Raw genomic sequence first — 14655 nt, forward strand, 5'->3', positions numbered from 1 at the left:
CATTACTTTCAAACTGAGCCCAGCGATATACAGCGGTCACGCAATAGTCAAGTGACAATATCATTGACCTATGAACTTCGAAAAATTTTCGCGCTTCGCGCGGCTACTAGCCCCCGCAATAGTTCGTCAATCAAATGTGGCCCTTTGGCTGAAAAGGTTGGCCACCCCTGCTTTAAGAAGTCTTACCGCAATGGAATTCCTGACGAGTAGGGTGGCGTGAAAATGACTTTTAATAATCGAAAAAAGGGGGTTCTTAAATCCCGACAATTGACCTGAAACTTCATAAAAATTGAATTTAGGGGATTGCCCCCATTTTCCAGCCGGCAAACCCCCAATTTCTGCACGCGAGGGGGCAAAAAAAAAGTGACATGAGGTTCAGTCATTAGCAACCGAGGTCAATACGACACTGCAATAAGAAGATATTTGTCCAACATGGATACTCGGCGGGTTGCCGTCAGCGGGCCGGGGAGTGTCGCTGACGACGCCCGATTGGTTGATCTAGCTAGAATATGGCTGCGGAAGGAGACCATGAGTGGTCGTCGAACCTCCTTGAGTGCGGCCTCTCAGCCCCCTGGGACTGTATTAGTCCTTGAACGAATCTCGGGGACGAAGCGTGCAAAGGTACGTTCATGATGTGTAAGGCGTAAGACGTAACGAGGTGTGGGCGGCGTCGTGCGCCAAATCAGTAAAATGGGCTGCAGTATCGAATTAATCGAGGCTTCTCAGCCTCGTCTGAGGAAGAGTCAGTCCCTGTCGGCAACGGAATAAGGTCTAAAATAAAACCAGAGATGGGAAACAAAACGTTGCCCCGCTTGTAAAATGCATAAAGGTGTAACGATGTCGGCTCGGCCGGCAATGGAGGTCATCGGAGTGCTGACGCGGGCAGGGAGCGGATGCCTATTAAGCCACCCACGATATCATGAAGCTTGCGAAGCCCTGGGTTGAAACCAGTGGGGTCCGCAGTGGGTCTGGACTTGCGTTACGACTATGTCCTGCCACCGCACTCGAAGGGGGTGCGATGACCAATCGGGTTTCCTTCCACAGCCATATTCAAGTTAGATCAGGGGTTCCCAAATTGAGGGCCATGGCCCACAGGAGTAATCTTAGGTGGGCCACAGAGCTATAAAGAAAATTATACAATTAGTGGAAGTTTAGTTATATTAGTTTTGTTCATATCGTAAAAAATATATTCATATTATTAAATTATACATAATCTATACCAGTACATATTTTGGAGCAGTGGTTTCCAATGTGGGCGAGATATCGCACCCCAATGGGCTATTTTGAGAAACGGGGGGGGGGCGAAAATGTTAGAACGTCCCGTGAGATATATTTAATTAACACGGCCAAAAAATACACGGAAAGACGGCTTGTTCTGCATATGACACGAAAGTTGACTAAAAAAAGGTCATAACTAGGGCAATGTTTTTTTGAGATGTCAAAATAACGCTACAATTTTGAAAAAAAATATCTAGATTCCAGTCTCAGCGAATCGGAACAAAGCACAAAAATCGGTTGTTGCCATTCCCTGTTTACATTCGATAGAATCCTCGATAACGAATAGTATAACTATTGACTGTACTCAATATTATAGTTTGTCATACACCTTCATACACCATCGCCGGAGCAGCAGGGGTTGGCCTAGAATTAGGTACGTATGCAGGGAGAGGCTCATGGAGGAAGATAGAGTTGGTCAGCATCATCAGATCTATCATCAGAGAGTTGGTCAGCATTATCAGATCTATCATCAGAGAGTTGGTCAGCATCATCAGATATATCATCAGAGAGTTGGTCAGCATCATCAGATCTCTCATCAGAGAGTTGGTTAGCGTCATCAACTCCATCACCAGAGAGTTGGTCAGCATCATCACATCTATCATCAGCAAGACCATTGATCCTTGTAGTCAATTTAGCAACCCCATGAGACAAGGAGATCATCCGCCGCTGTGCTGTATCAGACTCGGCTTTGAACTGCCTGAGCAATTGTTCGACCCCCTCAATTGCGTTAGTGGCAGCCTTAGAGAGAATGTGAAACTGGAGCTTGCTCATTCGGATCAGCCTATTGGGGCATTGCTCTACTTCATCGTTTAGCGCAGCAAAACTAGTTGCGAAAATATCACATGTATCATCCAGGTCATGAGGACGAAGCATGTCATTAGGATGCATCTCCAGCAAAGCACGACGTCGAGCCTTGCTGGATCGTTCGCTACTGGGCTCTGGTTGTGTCAACAAGTCGGAGCAGGCACGTTTCCTGGTTCGTGGCCGAAGAATTCGAACGGTGCCGGCACATTTCTTGGTTCGTGGCCGAAGAATTCGAGCGGTGTCTGGTTGAGCCTTGCTGGATCTTCCTGTGCTGGACTCGATATCAGATGTGTAATCTGAGTCATCACGATACATCTTAATCACAGCACCACGTATCTTGGTTTGTTGCCGGAGAGTTTGAGCGGCATCAGGTTGAGCCTTGCTGGATCCTCCTGTGCTGAACCCTGGTGGTGTCAACGAGTCGGAGGATGCACGTTTCCTAGTTTGTGGCCAGAGAGTTCGAGCGGTGTCTGGTTGAGCCTTGATGGACCCTCCTGTGTCGGACTCGATATCAGATGTATAATCTGAGTCATCATGATGCATCTTCAGCACAGTATCACGTTTCTTGGTTCGTGGCCGGAGAGTTCGAGCAGCATCAGGTTGAGCCTTGTTGCATCCTCCTGTGCTGAACCCTGGTTGCGTCAACAAGTCGGAGGACGCACGACTCCTGGTTTGTGGCCAGAGAGTTCGAGCGGAGTCGGACTTATCTTTGCTGGATCCATCTATGCTGGACTCGATATCAGATGAATCAGATGTATCAGATATATCTGAGTCATCATGATACGTCTCCAGCACAGCACCACATACCTTGGTACGTGGCCGGAGAGTTTGAGCGGCATCAGATTGAGCCTTGCTGGATTCTACTGTGCTGGACCCTGGTTGTGTCAACAATTCGGATGGGGCACGTTTCCTAGTTTGTGACGAGAGAGTTTGAGCGGAGTCAGGTTGAGCCTTGCTGAATCCTCCTCTGCTGGGCTCTGGTTGTTTCACCAAGTCGGAAGTGTCACGCTTCTTGGTTCGTGGCCTGAGATTTCGAGCGGCACCAGGTTGAGCCTCGCTGGATCCTCCTGTGCTGAACCCTGGTTGTGTTAACAGGTCGGAGGAAGCACGTCTCCTAGTTTGCGGCCAGAGAGTCCGAGCGGAGTCGGGTTGAGCCTTGCCGGATCCTCCTCTGTTGGGCTCTGGTTGTGTCAACAAATCGGAAGTGTCACGTTGCTTGGTTCGTGGCCTGAGAGTTCGAGCGGTGTCAGGTTGAGCCTTGCTGGATCCTCCTGCGCTGGCCGAGGCGGTTGCAATGACGACGTTGGATGCACGCTCATTATCAGACATAAATAAGCTATGATATAGGCGTAGGACTTGAATACGACCTACACTCGAATACAATTTTAGCATTTCAACCCCACATTTTTAGTCCTCATTTTATTGTTTTTTTTTATGGTATTTACTTCTACAGTTCTAATAATTTGTTGTGCTACTGTGTCAGACAAATCTACTCCAATGCTTGTACCAAATATTGCAATTTATAACACTTCCTAGGCTAAGTATTGCTCCAACCTAAGGAGTGCACTAGGCAGTAAGTAAACTAAATAATGTCCCTTTCAGTCACTCCATCCATGCACTCCACTTGTATCAGCAGTATCCATACGTCTTGAATTTTTTTGTGTAAAAATTCCTTACCGGTATGAACGTGTAATTTCAGTTAGTCACTGCAGTGATGTTATCCACTCAATTGTTTTAATGATGATTGGAATGCGCCGAATTTCAGGAAACCTATATAAATTTTTGATAAGACAAGGAATAATATGTAGTGGGTAATATCACGTATGTGTTCGCAGCCATAATAGGGTATGCCTAAATAGGTGGAGGCAGGGAAGCTAGGAGGTCAGGATGTTCTTTTAACCATCATTGGTTCTACTTGCCAAGCATTGTAGTTGAACGGTTTATCTATGTTTATTTACTTACCCCATTTTACGTATAAAACGTGTCGAAACAAAAAGACTTTCTACCATCCTGCCTGCCGGCACTTGAATTTCAAACAAATGGAATTCCAAAAATAAAAAAGAACTGCTGCAAGCTGGTTTGCATGGTACATACATATGTCACCAATGCACATTTTTCTAGGTTGAAGAGATACTTGGGATGGGAAGTGTTGAAATACATGGTATCTTTGATAAATAAAAAACATCCACAGTAGTGGATTTTCTGACACAGTAGGCAAGGCCTAGCCTACTTGGTGAAAACAAATTATTAGAACTGATGAAGCAAGATAACCAAGAAAACAATAAAATGAGGACTAAAAACATGCTCCAGTTGAACACTGATCACTACAAGGAGTTACCAAAATTGTGCTTAAGTTTATGAAATATCAGTGACGGTAACAAAACTATTGCAACAGATTTGGCACAGCACATTGAAATACCTATCAAAATTGCATTCAAGGGTATGAGTATATAAAATACATCTGTGACGATAGCGAACATATTCGATAGCCTACATATTTGATCCAGCACATCAAATTATCTTTATTCAATTGACTACCGCAAGCTATCAGCACTTGAATTTTAACTGACTTTTGAAACAAATGAATTCAAACAGCATAAAAATGAAATTTGAGGAAAGCGCAAATCATGGATTTAGTGACAGAGTGTCTGCTAATTTCACAACTTCTTATGCTGGAGAGGATACTCAGCCTGGGAAGCGGTTGGCCCAGCAATATTTCGGTAACAGGGAGAAACATTGTGGTGGCTCCACTGACAAAGTGGCAAAAATAATTCATTAGAATTGAAAGTAACTACAATAAAAAGAATCCACGAGTGGTCATAGATATGCCAGATTATTAGTGATTGGTTAGAACCTATGGCTCTTTTGGGCGTCAGATATGGCTCTTTGCCAAATTTTTTTTCTTCTCAATTTATCAATATTGAAGCAGTATGTTAGTAGGCTTTCATCACGGCCGGAATAAGTATTCTCGTGGCAGCATAAACATACGTTTGAGAGGCAATGACAGTGGTGTATCCAGGGTTAGGGGCTGGGGCTCGGATCCCCTTTTCAAAATTCTGAAATTCAAGTTGCTGTCACGCTGACGACCAATAGGCCTATCACTAGCGAATTCGATTTACCCGACATCGCGAGCCTTGAAATCGTGAATAGCACGATAGGCCTACGTATGAAAATGCAGTTTTCAAATACACATTGTCATCCTGATTTACGGCGAGAAATGAACTGCCTTGGAATTGATATTGACAATTACATTTACATTCACATTTATTGTTATCTACATCCGTTGGAAATATAAATAACAATTGTCTTAAGCTTCGAAAAATATCATATCACTCTCACTGTCATACAATTAAAAAGATGTAACTTGCAAAAGATCCATGCAGTTTCACATGCGCAGAAAAGGAAACCAACATGATAAGTACGCGTTTTTACAGAGAAAACATGGCCCACTCGACAAATCCTATGTAGTGAATTCGAACTAGTGCTACCACGACGTCATGACTTTTCAATTGTGACATAACAGCTGATTAACATGTATGGCTCTTTGGGAGTTACAATGGAAAATACAGCGTCAATATGGCTCTTCGGAAGAAAAAGGTTCCGACCCATGGTTCAGGCCGATGGATCTCTGCAAACCGCAAAACGGTCATTGAAAAACTAATCCAAACAGCAGCTTCATCCTCTTGCACCCAATACACACTCTATTGGCACTCTTGGCATTTGTCTTGGTTTTCGAGGACAAGATGTGAGATCTGATCATACCTACAATTGTCAACAGCCTGCAAAATGAAAACACTGCTGAAGCAAAAGTTGAAACAATTTGTAAAATTGACAGCATTGAAATCAATGCAGACGTAGATAGCCCAAGAATTGGCCTACACAAGGAATGTTAAAATACAATAAACATGTGTAGTTCAGCAGTCACACTTGGCATCTATCGTTATTATCCGTGATGGTTTTGCACTGTTATTTGTTAAATTTTTGTATTCGATCATAAATTAAACTTATCATGAAAAATTTTTTCAAACACCGGATTGCATGGTAGGCCTATTTGTATATCAGTATCAAACATCCATATTTCAGTCATCAAGAATCACAGCTCAGTGTCAAGCTAAGGTATTACCAATTAGCCTCATTATGTTAAAACAACAATGGAGATCGCCAAAATATCTCCAAATAGGGTCACAAGCAATGTTCCCTCTAAGCCAGTTGTCCCCAACCTCTTTTTCTTCATTCCCCAAGTGCTAAAGATTTATTCCGAGTCTTCATTCCCCACTACCAAAAACTCCTATATATGCTTTCAAATAGGTTACTATATTTTGAGAGTCTGAAAAGAGAACACTTTTTATAAATTCTGAAAGTTCTAGGAAAACAGGTGATTATGTTATGAAAATTTTTCGACCGAAAAGAGGACACTTTTTATAAATTCTGAAAGCTCCAGGAAAATAGGTTATTATGTTATGAAAATTTTTCGACCGATAGTATCATGTTGACTAAAAAATGCTCATCACTTCGACTCGGCTCCCATTTTTTTTGCGAAACTCTGATGTTCGCCGCGTCGGAATCGAATTTTTCGTGGTACTGAAATCCTTTTCAGAAAAAAAGAGGGCAAATTCCCAAACAAGAGGCGTGCTGCGAAGACACTTTCAATTTATAATTTCCGATACATACATAGCCTACATTCCAGAGCAGTTAGCTTGTAACGGTAAATGCGCATGTGTCTTCGTAAATATTTAGATTATCCTGTACATAGTGTTTAACAAATGCGTTTATTCCCCACCGGAAACTATTGAATTCCCCACCAGTTGGGAACCTCTGCTCTAAGCTGTGCGACAAAGTCGCCGCGCACAGAAAAATCCGGGCCAAAAAAGCCGAAGTGATGACTTTTTTTTAAGTCTTTCACGCACTGTTGTCCAAGGGCCCCGCAGTGAGTTGGTGAGTGCGAGCAGACTCGTCAAAAATTGAGGGAACATTGGTCTCAGAAGATGATGTTAAGTTTAAAGATAAATAATTTTCTTTGCTTCAGAATACGATACATACGACTCTCAGCATGAAAACAGCAGGCACCACACCACAATTTAAGTCAAGAAATTTACATTGTTAATAACCAGCCTTTCACATTGTTAATAATAACCAGCCATAAATTTTATAATTCAATAATAGGCAACCTTTATCACAGATGCAGATAAATATCAATTGAAATTACCTGATATGATAGTAGGAGTAGGCTATACTACAGACTATTGATAAAGAAACAGAGGCAGTATATAACTATTGATGTAAATAGTTTTCAGAGAGAGCAAGGGGTATTAAAAATAATTTTGATGGGATACATTTTATATACAATGTAATGTACAGCAAACCACTCTTATTAGGCTGCATGTAATGTAGGCACTGGGTAGATGAACTGGTGTAGCAGTAGTAGTAGTATGAAAATGTACACCATCGCTAATCTACCGAAAGAATAAAGATTTCTTCATAGAAGTTGGATGGGTTTTAGATCACATACTGTACTAATTCTGGAGCACTTCAGTTTGTACTAATTTTCTTCATGGCAAGGACCAGACAACCTGGTATTAGCTGTTGTTACAATGCAGTTTTTACAGATGAAACGATAACTTTGCATAGCCGCTAAAATCTAGTGGGTGTGAAGCAGGTGAATGTCACATTACAGTATACAGTTGAATAGTATATTCAATTACAATTGAATAGTATATTCAATTACAATTGAATAGTATATTCAATTACAATTGAATAGTATATTCAATAGGCACTGAACTCAGGTATGCTAGTTATGCCGTGCATACCTAGGAATTTTTTGGGGTATGCGGCATACCCAAAATTTCATTAGGCAAGTATCGACATGAACGTGAATTGTGCGATCCAGAAAAAAACATAATGCATTTCCTTTACCTTCTGTCGCTTATGTGAGCAAATTAACCAATTAATAGACTGTTAGTAATTAGAAGAGACGCGGATGATATGTCCCTACTTCGACAATAAGGCGGCGATTTCTACAAAGGTCAATGCACTATCTTGTCTCGTACGCTATCAAAATGAAATTGTATTTGCGACTGGAAAGAAATTATCACGTAATTGGAATAAAAGACTGCGAGCACAGGAAATCGAAAAGCGAGTTCGTAATATCTAAATGCATTGATTTGTGCCAGTCAAAATGTCCAAGTTGTTATGACTAGGGGCTAGGGCCAACCCGTTGTTAACTTTTTATACAATGCGGTTTTTACAGATGAAAAGACAATTTTGCACAACACGCCAAAATCTAATGGGCGCAGAATGTTACATAATTTTGAGGGTTCCAAAAAAGTGGTATGTATTGTACCATAACACGAGCAATTGTTATTTATTGCTATGTTGCACATAACAGCTTGTAGAACTCAATAAAAAGGTTGTTAACTAGGGAATGTTTTTTTACACTAAAATCACACGAAAGTTGCACTTAATTTTACCAGAAGTTGCATTAAAAATTTGGATTTGTAGTTTTTTCTTATTATTAGGGGAGATCCAGGGGCGTAGCAAGCCGAGAAAAAAACAGGGGATATTTAAATAAAAGGGGGGTATTTTTTAAAAAAAAGGAGAATGCTTTAAAAAAAATGTTTCAAGTTGTAACCAATTCATCAGGTCAATTGTATACACAAATGCAGATATTACAATGGTCAGATAATCTTCCTTGTGTTTGTGACTTCATCATTCGCATATATATAACCCAGTTGTACGATTTATTTACAACACCACAACCCGTAAGCTAAGATAACAGCAGAAAGAGAGACAGCGAGGTATCATGACGTAATTACCAAAGCGAGGATCATTATCAAGAAATCGAGCGCGCAGAATGCAGATCATATTACAGCACCGCGAGAGATGTCTCAATTTTGCGATCAAATTTGAACAGCGAAGATGCGACAATGAATTTAGCCTGTTGCCTTTTGTAGCCTGTTGCCTGTTATTGCACATGATCTGGATTAAATTTGTTTTAAATCAATGTGATATCTACTGTCTGCTAAGATGGTGTAGTATTTCGGTGAGTGGAGATAGTAAAGCCCAATTACCGCTTGAGCTTGTGCGATTGTATCTCGTGAATAACAGCGGCCCGACGCAGGCTCAGGCTGCAACCAAAAGCATTCCCAAGTGCGTTTGCGGTGCAAACATGACAATCGCAAATTGTCAAGGCCAAGATTATAACTTCTCATCATTACAACGTTACATCGAACATTGATAGCACTATCACGCGCCTCGAGTCACGGAGTGGCCTGATTTTCCTAGCCTCCGATGTTTCTACTACTGGCCATGTAGCCAAGCACGTTAAAACAGGACAATCAGCAGATGCGTCAGCCGTCAGAGGCCCGAGACACGCAGAGACTGGAAATCTACACAACAACCGAACTAAATCATCGCAAATTGGATCAATACATAATAGATTCCACATCGGACATAATATGATTAGTACAATCTGTTTTGGTACTTTGATGATCTGCCATCCCTAACAATACAAGCCTAGGCTGGCTGCAATGTAAAGTGATACGCTAATTACTTCCGCTGTCACAGACGAGAGAGGAATAGGGAAAAAAAAGGCTATCGCCGCATTTATTGTTCTGTGAAGACGCTGATTGGGCATCTAATCACGAATGAGCATTAAGTGATTATACTCAGATTATAACAGAGAGCTAGATTTTGGATTCAAGATAGGGGTAGTTTGAGCTTGGGAACGGGGATAATGGACACCGATTATCCCCCGCTGTCTACACCCCCGCTGTCAAATTTGGTACTCCCCATTTCACGGATGATCTGCAAGAAGATAACGCAGTGTGAAAGTAACTTTCCCCAGATGCCAAACAGCATAGCGAGATGTATAGCTATTCCACCACATAATGCTTTGTTATGCAAATCGAAAAGATATAGTTCATAGCATGTTTTTTTTAAATCGCCCCTTTACATTTGCGCAATATTTGATCTATATATAAAATTTGTAGTAAAAATTTGTATGAAAAATAGAAAAAAGTTGCAATAAATTGCAATGTAAAATTGGCAATATGAAAATACTGCAAACAGCTTGAAACATTATTACTACATATATACTGAATATCTGGGAAGCTGCCGAAAGCTGTAAACAAACGTTGGAAAAACTTGCCTTAGTGATAACTAACAAAGACTTTACCCAGACATCCATTAAACTACATACTAATACTGCATGGAATGTTGGAAAATCATATGCTGATTGACTGGTAGAACTACGTAATTCCCATTAGTCACGATCACGAGAGAGAATTTTCACATTTATATTAATGTGCCCCTGGCGCAATGTACTTTTGTGAAAAAAACGAGAAAAGATTGAAAGATAGCTCAGTAACTCCAACAATCAAATCAAATTGACCTCAACAATCAAATCAAATTGTATATGAAAGAAGTTGCATTTTCAAATAGGATTTTATTAAAGTCAAGAAGGGCAAGATTCTGACAAAATCTTATCTGAGGAATAAGAACATAGTACAGTACCGTAATGTCAAAGTTTCTCCATTAACAAATGCCTAACTTGAAGCAAAAACTTCACCAAGCTGAGAGATATGCAATCTTTTCTTCGGGTTAATCAATAAGGTAAATCGCTTCTAGTCAGTCTCCCATTTTTCAATTCCACCATATAATTTGTATCCGATGATTAAACCCACGAGATATTAAAGAAATGTTACATCTAACAGCAATCCTCCAAGACAGCGTCTTTCAAAATCAGAGAGAAAATAATTCCATAGTTTGAGATGAACAGCAATTAATAAACTATAGCACTTTGAGAGCAAAAAGACATATATACAACATCATATCATACTATAGCCTACATGTTGGAAATATCAGTTTCATTTGCAACCAACCAATGAGAATCAATAACAATATGCAGCTCATTTGATTTTTCAAGAGATCGCCAGTGACGTTTTCATATTGCTCATCATATCGCGCCAAAGTGTAAGTAACAGTGATGAGCAGATAGTGCTTTTCGAGACTCCGAATCCCTCCGACAACTTTAGTGTCTGAGGAAAACTCCCTCCGACTCCGAACAGCGCAATCCCAGACTCCGAGATACTCCGACGAATCTCGTCAAGTATCCGAAACAGTAGCAAGCATGGTACACTTGATAATGTGTTTTACTAAAGTAATGTGATAATATGGTTGGCGTCATATAGTATTGTCTACTCTCCAGTCCCCAATTGCAGTGCAGATGGCTGATTTTTGTGCACTTGGCAATCATTTTTTCAAGTTACTTGTCATATTACAACTTTACAAGGTGTCAACTGTCTGCTTTGGTTTGTAATCATAATCAAGAGTGTATTCTGGTCAGAGCTATCCAAAGATATCAGAGACAAAAGTTACAATACTCCGAAATTCTCCGCAAAAATATCTGTAGTAAACTCCGACTCCGCTCCGACTGTCACAAAATCGGCAAAACTCCGCTCCGAATCCACTCCGACTCCGCTCCGATGCTCATCACTGGTAAGTAATCATAAGAAAATTCTATTTTAGATAACTAACCTACGGATTTAGAATATATACGGGGTAACCCTAAAAGAAGGGGAAAGCGGAAAACGCGTAAGTAGTGTAACTAGCGTAACTAGTGTTTATATAGCTCAGTGAAATGGCCCCTAAAACGCGAAAACTGCGGAAACCGCGGGAAACCTCGGTTCATAAAGCAGAGATGAGCTAAGCATCTGAGATGAGCGGATTTGAAATTTCTATGTCCTAATCCAATCCAAATCCGCAGCTGCAAATCCTAATCATAATCCAGAAATTTTGTGTATTCCAATCCTAATCCTAATCCGATTCTAACTTGAAATTCATCATCATCATCATCATCATCTTTGGTTTATTAGCAATTTTTATCAGTTCAATACACCACAAAAATGCGATACAACAAAAAGATAGGAAGGTGTCGAAGCGACTTGGAGTAGTTCATGGAGGAGTTTTTTCCCATCAATTCCACTTAGAAAGCCTACATCTTATGCCTGTAATTCTGTAAAATGAAACAAAACGCTAAATAAGTGCCAAAGTACATGAAATAACTTTGATAGGGCGTAAAACTTTGTCGCCGTTCGCCACAGGACATTAGTGATGAATGATAAATGATAATAAACCAATGATGATGGTGATGATCTCCTCCAAAATCGGTAAATCCAATCCTAATCCACTGAGAAAATAATCTCTAATCCAGTTTTCCCACATCCTAATCCTAATCCATGCTCATAGTCATGTCTGATATTTTTTATTAATGGAATAGGATAAGAATTGGCATGTAGCTTTCCAAACCTAAATACCTGCTTCGAACTTTTAGAATTTGGATTGGCACAAGAATAAAAATTTTGAATGCCTTTGTGAGAAGTCGACTCACATATGGCTGCAGTGTGTGGTCTCTTTCGGATGTCTGCTGCAGACAATGTTTGCGAAAAATGGTACATGGAGGCTACACCCGAAAGGGAACCGATTACGCCTTCAAAATTAGCAATCAACATCTGTCGCAGTGAAGACCTCTCATCATTCATTGATCACCAACACATAATTCGACAACCTATATTGACAGTGTCGTGAAGTTAAGAATTATCACCAAAAGCTTCTAGCTGTAAGACTGACTACTTAATTAGCTTAGACAGACACCTTCACAAGCCGAACTCCAAGTGTATCCGTTTCAGCAGACCACATGGTTGCCGGAGAACCCGGCCCTTGGAGAACCCGGCCCTACCAACTCGGCCCTCGGAGAACCCGGCCTTTGAAGAACCCAGCCCTCCGTGAATTCCTCGGGAAATTTCGAAATTAAGTGTATTCACAAGTATTAATATGAATTAATAAAGTAATAATGTTATTATCGACTGATTTGTCAATCTTGTAAGGAGGTCAGGGCATGCGTAGATCACGCAGTCACGGAGTGATCAGATCACGTGATCACGCTTGCGTGGTCGGCTCAGTGTTGAATTGACTTGGCGCGGGGCGGACGTGCGACGTTCGACATACTCGTATCTGTTCATGACATCGCATTGGGTTGGGTAGGGTAGTTGGGAAAGGAGACATTAGGGTTCGGGGAGTGGGACATTAGGGTTGCCGGAGGTGGGATATTAGGGTTGACAGGGTGGGATATTAGGGTTGCCGGGGTGGGATATTAGGGTTGCCGGAGGTGGGACATTAGGGTTGCCGGAGGTGGGACATTAGGGTTGCCGGGTGGGATATTAGGGTTGCCGGAGGTGGGATATTAGGGTTGCCGGGGTGGGATATTAGGGTTGCCGGGGGTGGGATATTAGGGTTGCCGGGGGTGGGATATTAGGGTTGCCGGGGGTGGGATATTAGGGTGGCCGGAGGTGGGATATTAGGGTTGCCGGGGTGGGATATTAGGTCACATGCTGCAAAGCTGCGGCATCAAACTCCAAGTGCCGAGTTCCCTGGCAAACAATCATGGTGAACCGGTAGCATGCGTGGTAGATTCTTCGATATCAGGCTCTCGCACTGGGAGATCTGCCACGGCACGTGATTGTTCCCTACCTGAGAATCATATCACATTTAATGCATTTTTAATTCAAATTGTTCGAGGGCCGCATTCACCGAGGTCCAGAGTAGTCGAAAAACGCCATGAATACCACAACAAGTAGACCACGCGTGCTTGATATACAAAATTTCGAGTTCGTCAAGGGCCGGGTTCTCCAAGGGCCGGGTTCTCCGAGGGCCGAGCTGGTAGGGCCGGGTTCTCCAAGGGCCGGGTTCTCTGGTAATCGATTCAATACAGGAGCTAGAACAAAAAATGACGATTTCAGCTGGGAACGGATCATATTGCCTATCATATTAATATGATCATTGAATATGCAGACAAGTAAGTGTCCAGTGTAACAGTAATTTGCTAGATAATGATGCAGACTGTAGACTGTACTCTATACGATTCCATAAATAGAACGCAGATAACGCAAAGATAATGCAGACCTGTATGGCGTGAGTGCAGCAGACTGTCTAATGCGAGACCTCGCCACGTTCCCTCAAGACAGACATGCATGTGGTCGATTACCAGAGAACCCGGCCCTTGGAGAACCCGGCCCTACCAACTCGGCCCTCGGAGAACCCGGCCCTTGCAGAACCCGGCCCTTGACGAACTCGAAATTTTGTATATCAAGCACGCGTGGTCTACTTGTTGTGGTATTCATGGCGTTTTTCGACTACTCTGGACCTCGGTGAATGCGGCCCTCGAACAATTTTGAATTAAAAATGCATTAAATGTGATATGATTCTCAGGTAGGGAACAATCACGTGCCGTGGCAGATCTCCCAGTGCGAGAGCCTGATATCGAAGAATCTACCACGCATGCTACCGGTTCACCATGATTGTTTGCCAGGGAACTCGGCACTTGGAGTTTGATGCCGCAGCTTTGCAGCATGTGACCTAATATCCCACCCCGGCAACCCTAATATCCCACCTCCGGCCACCCTAATATCCCACCCCCGGCAACCCTAATATCCCACCCCCGGCAACCCTAATATCCCACCCCCGGCAACCCTAATATCCCACCCCGGCAACCCTAATATCCCACCTCCGGCAACCCTA

The 14655-nt window shown here is 42.0% G+C and overlaps 1 protein-coding gene across 1 annotated transcript in view; it reads right to left on the minus strand.

Annotated features, from left to right (window-relative positions):
* Positions 1–212: 212 nt before the first annotated feature.
* Positions 213–14655, minus strand: part of LOC145439535 (uncharacterized) — a 355509-nt gene continuing 341066 nt past the window's right edge. The window contains exon 78 of the mRNA XM_080317024.1: positions 213–814. Within this exon, the coding sequence (XP_080173150.1) occupies positions 744–814 (71 nt within the window). The 3' untranslated portion in view covers positions 213–743. The remainder of the gene's footprint in view (positions 815–14655) is intronic.

The sequence above is a fragment of the Botryllus schlosseri genome, chromosome 5, assembly GCF_051294905.1.
Source record: "Botryllus schlosseri isolate E-star chromosome 5, Bs_hap1, whole genome shotgun sequence".
Classification (NCBI taxonomy): domain Eukaryota; kingdom Metazoa; phylum Chordata; class Ascidiacea; order Stolidobranchia; family Styelidae; genus Botryllus; species Botryllus schlosseri.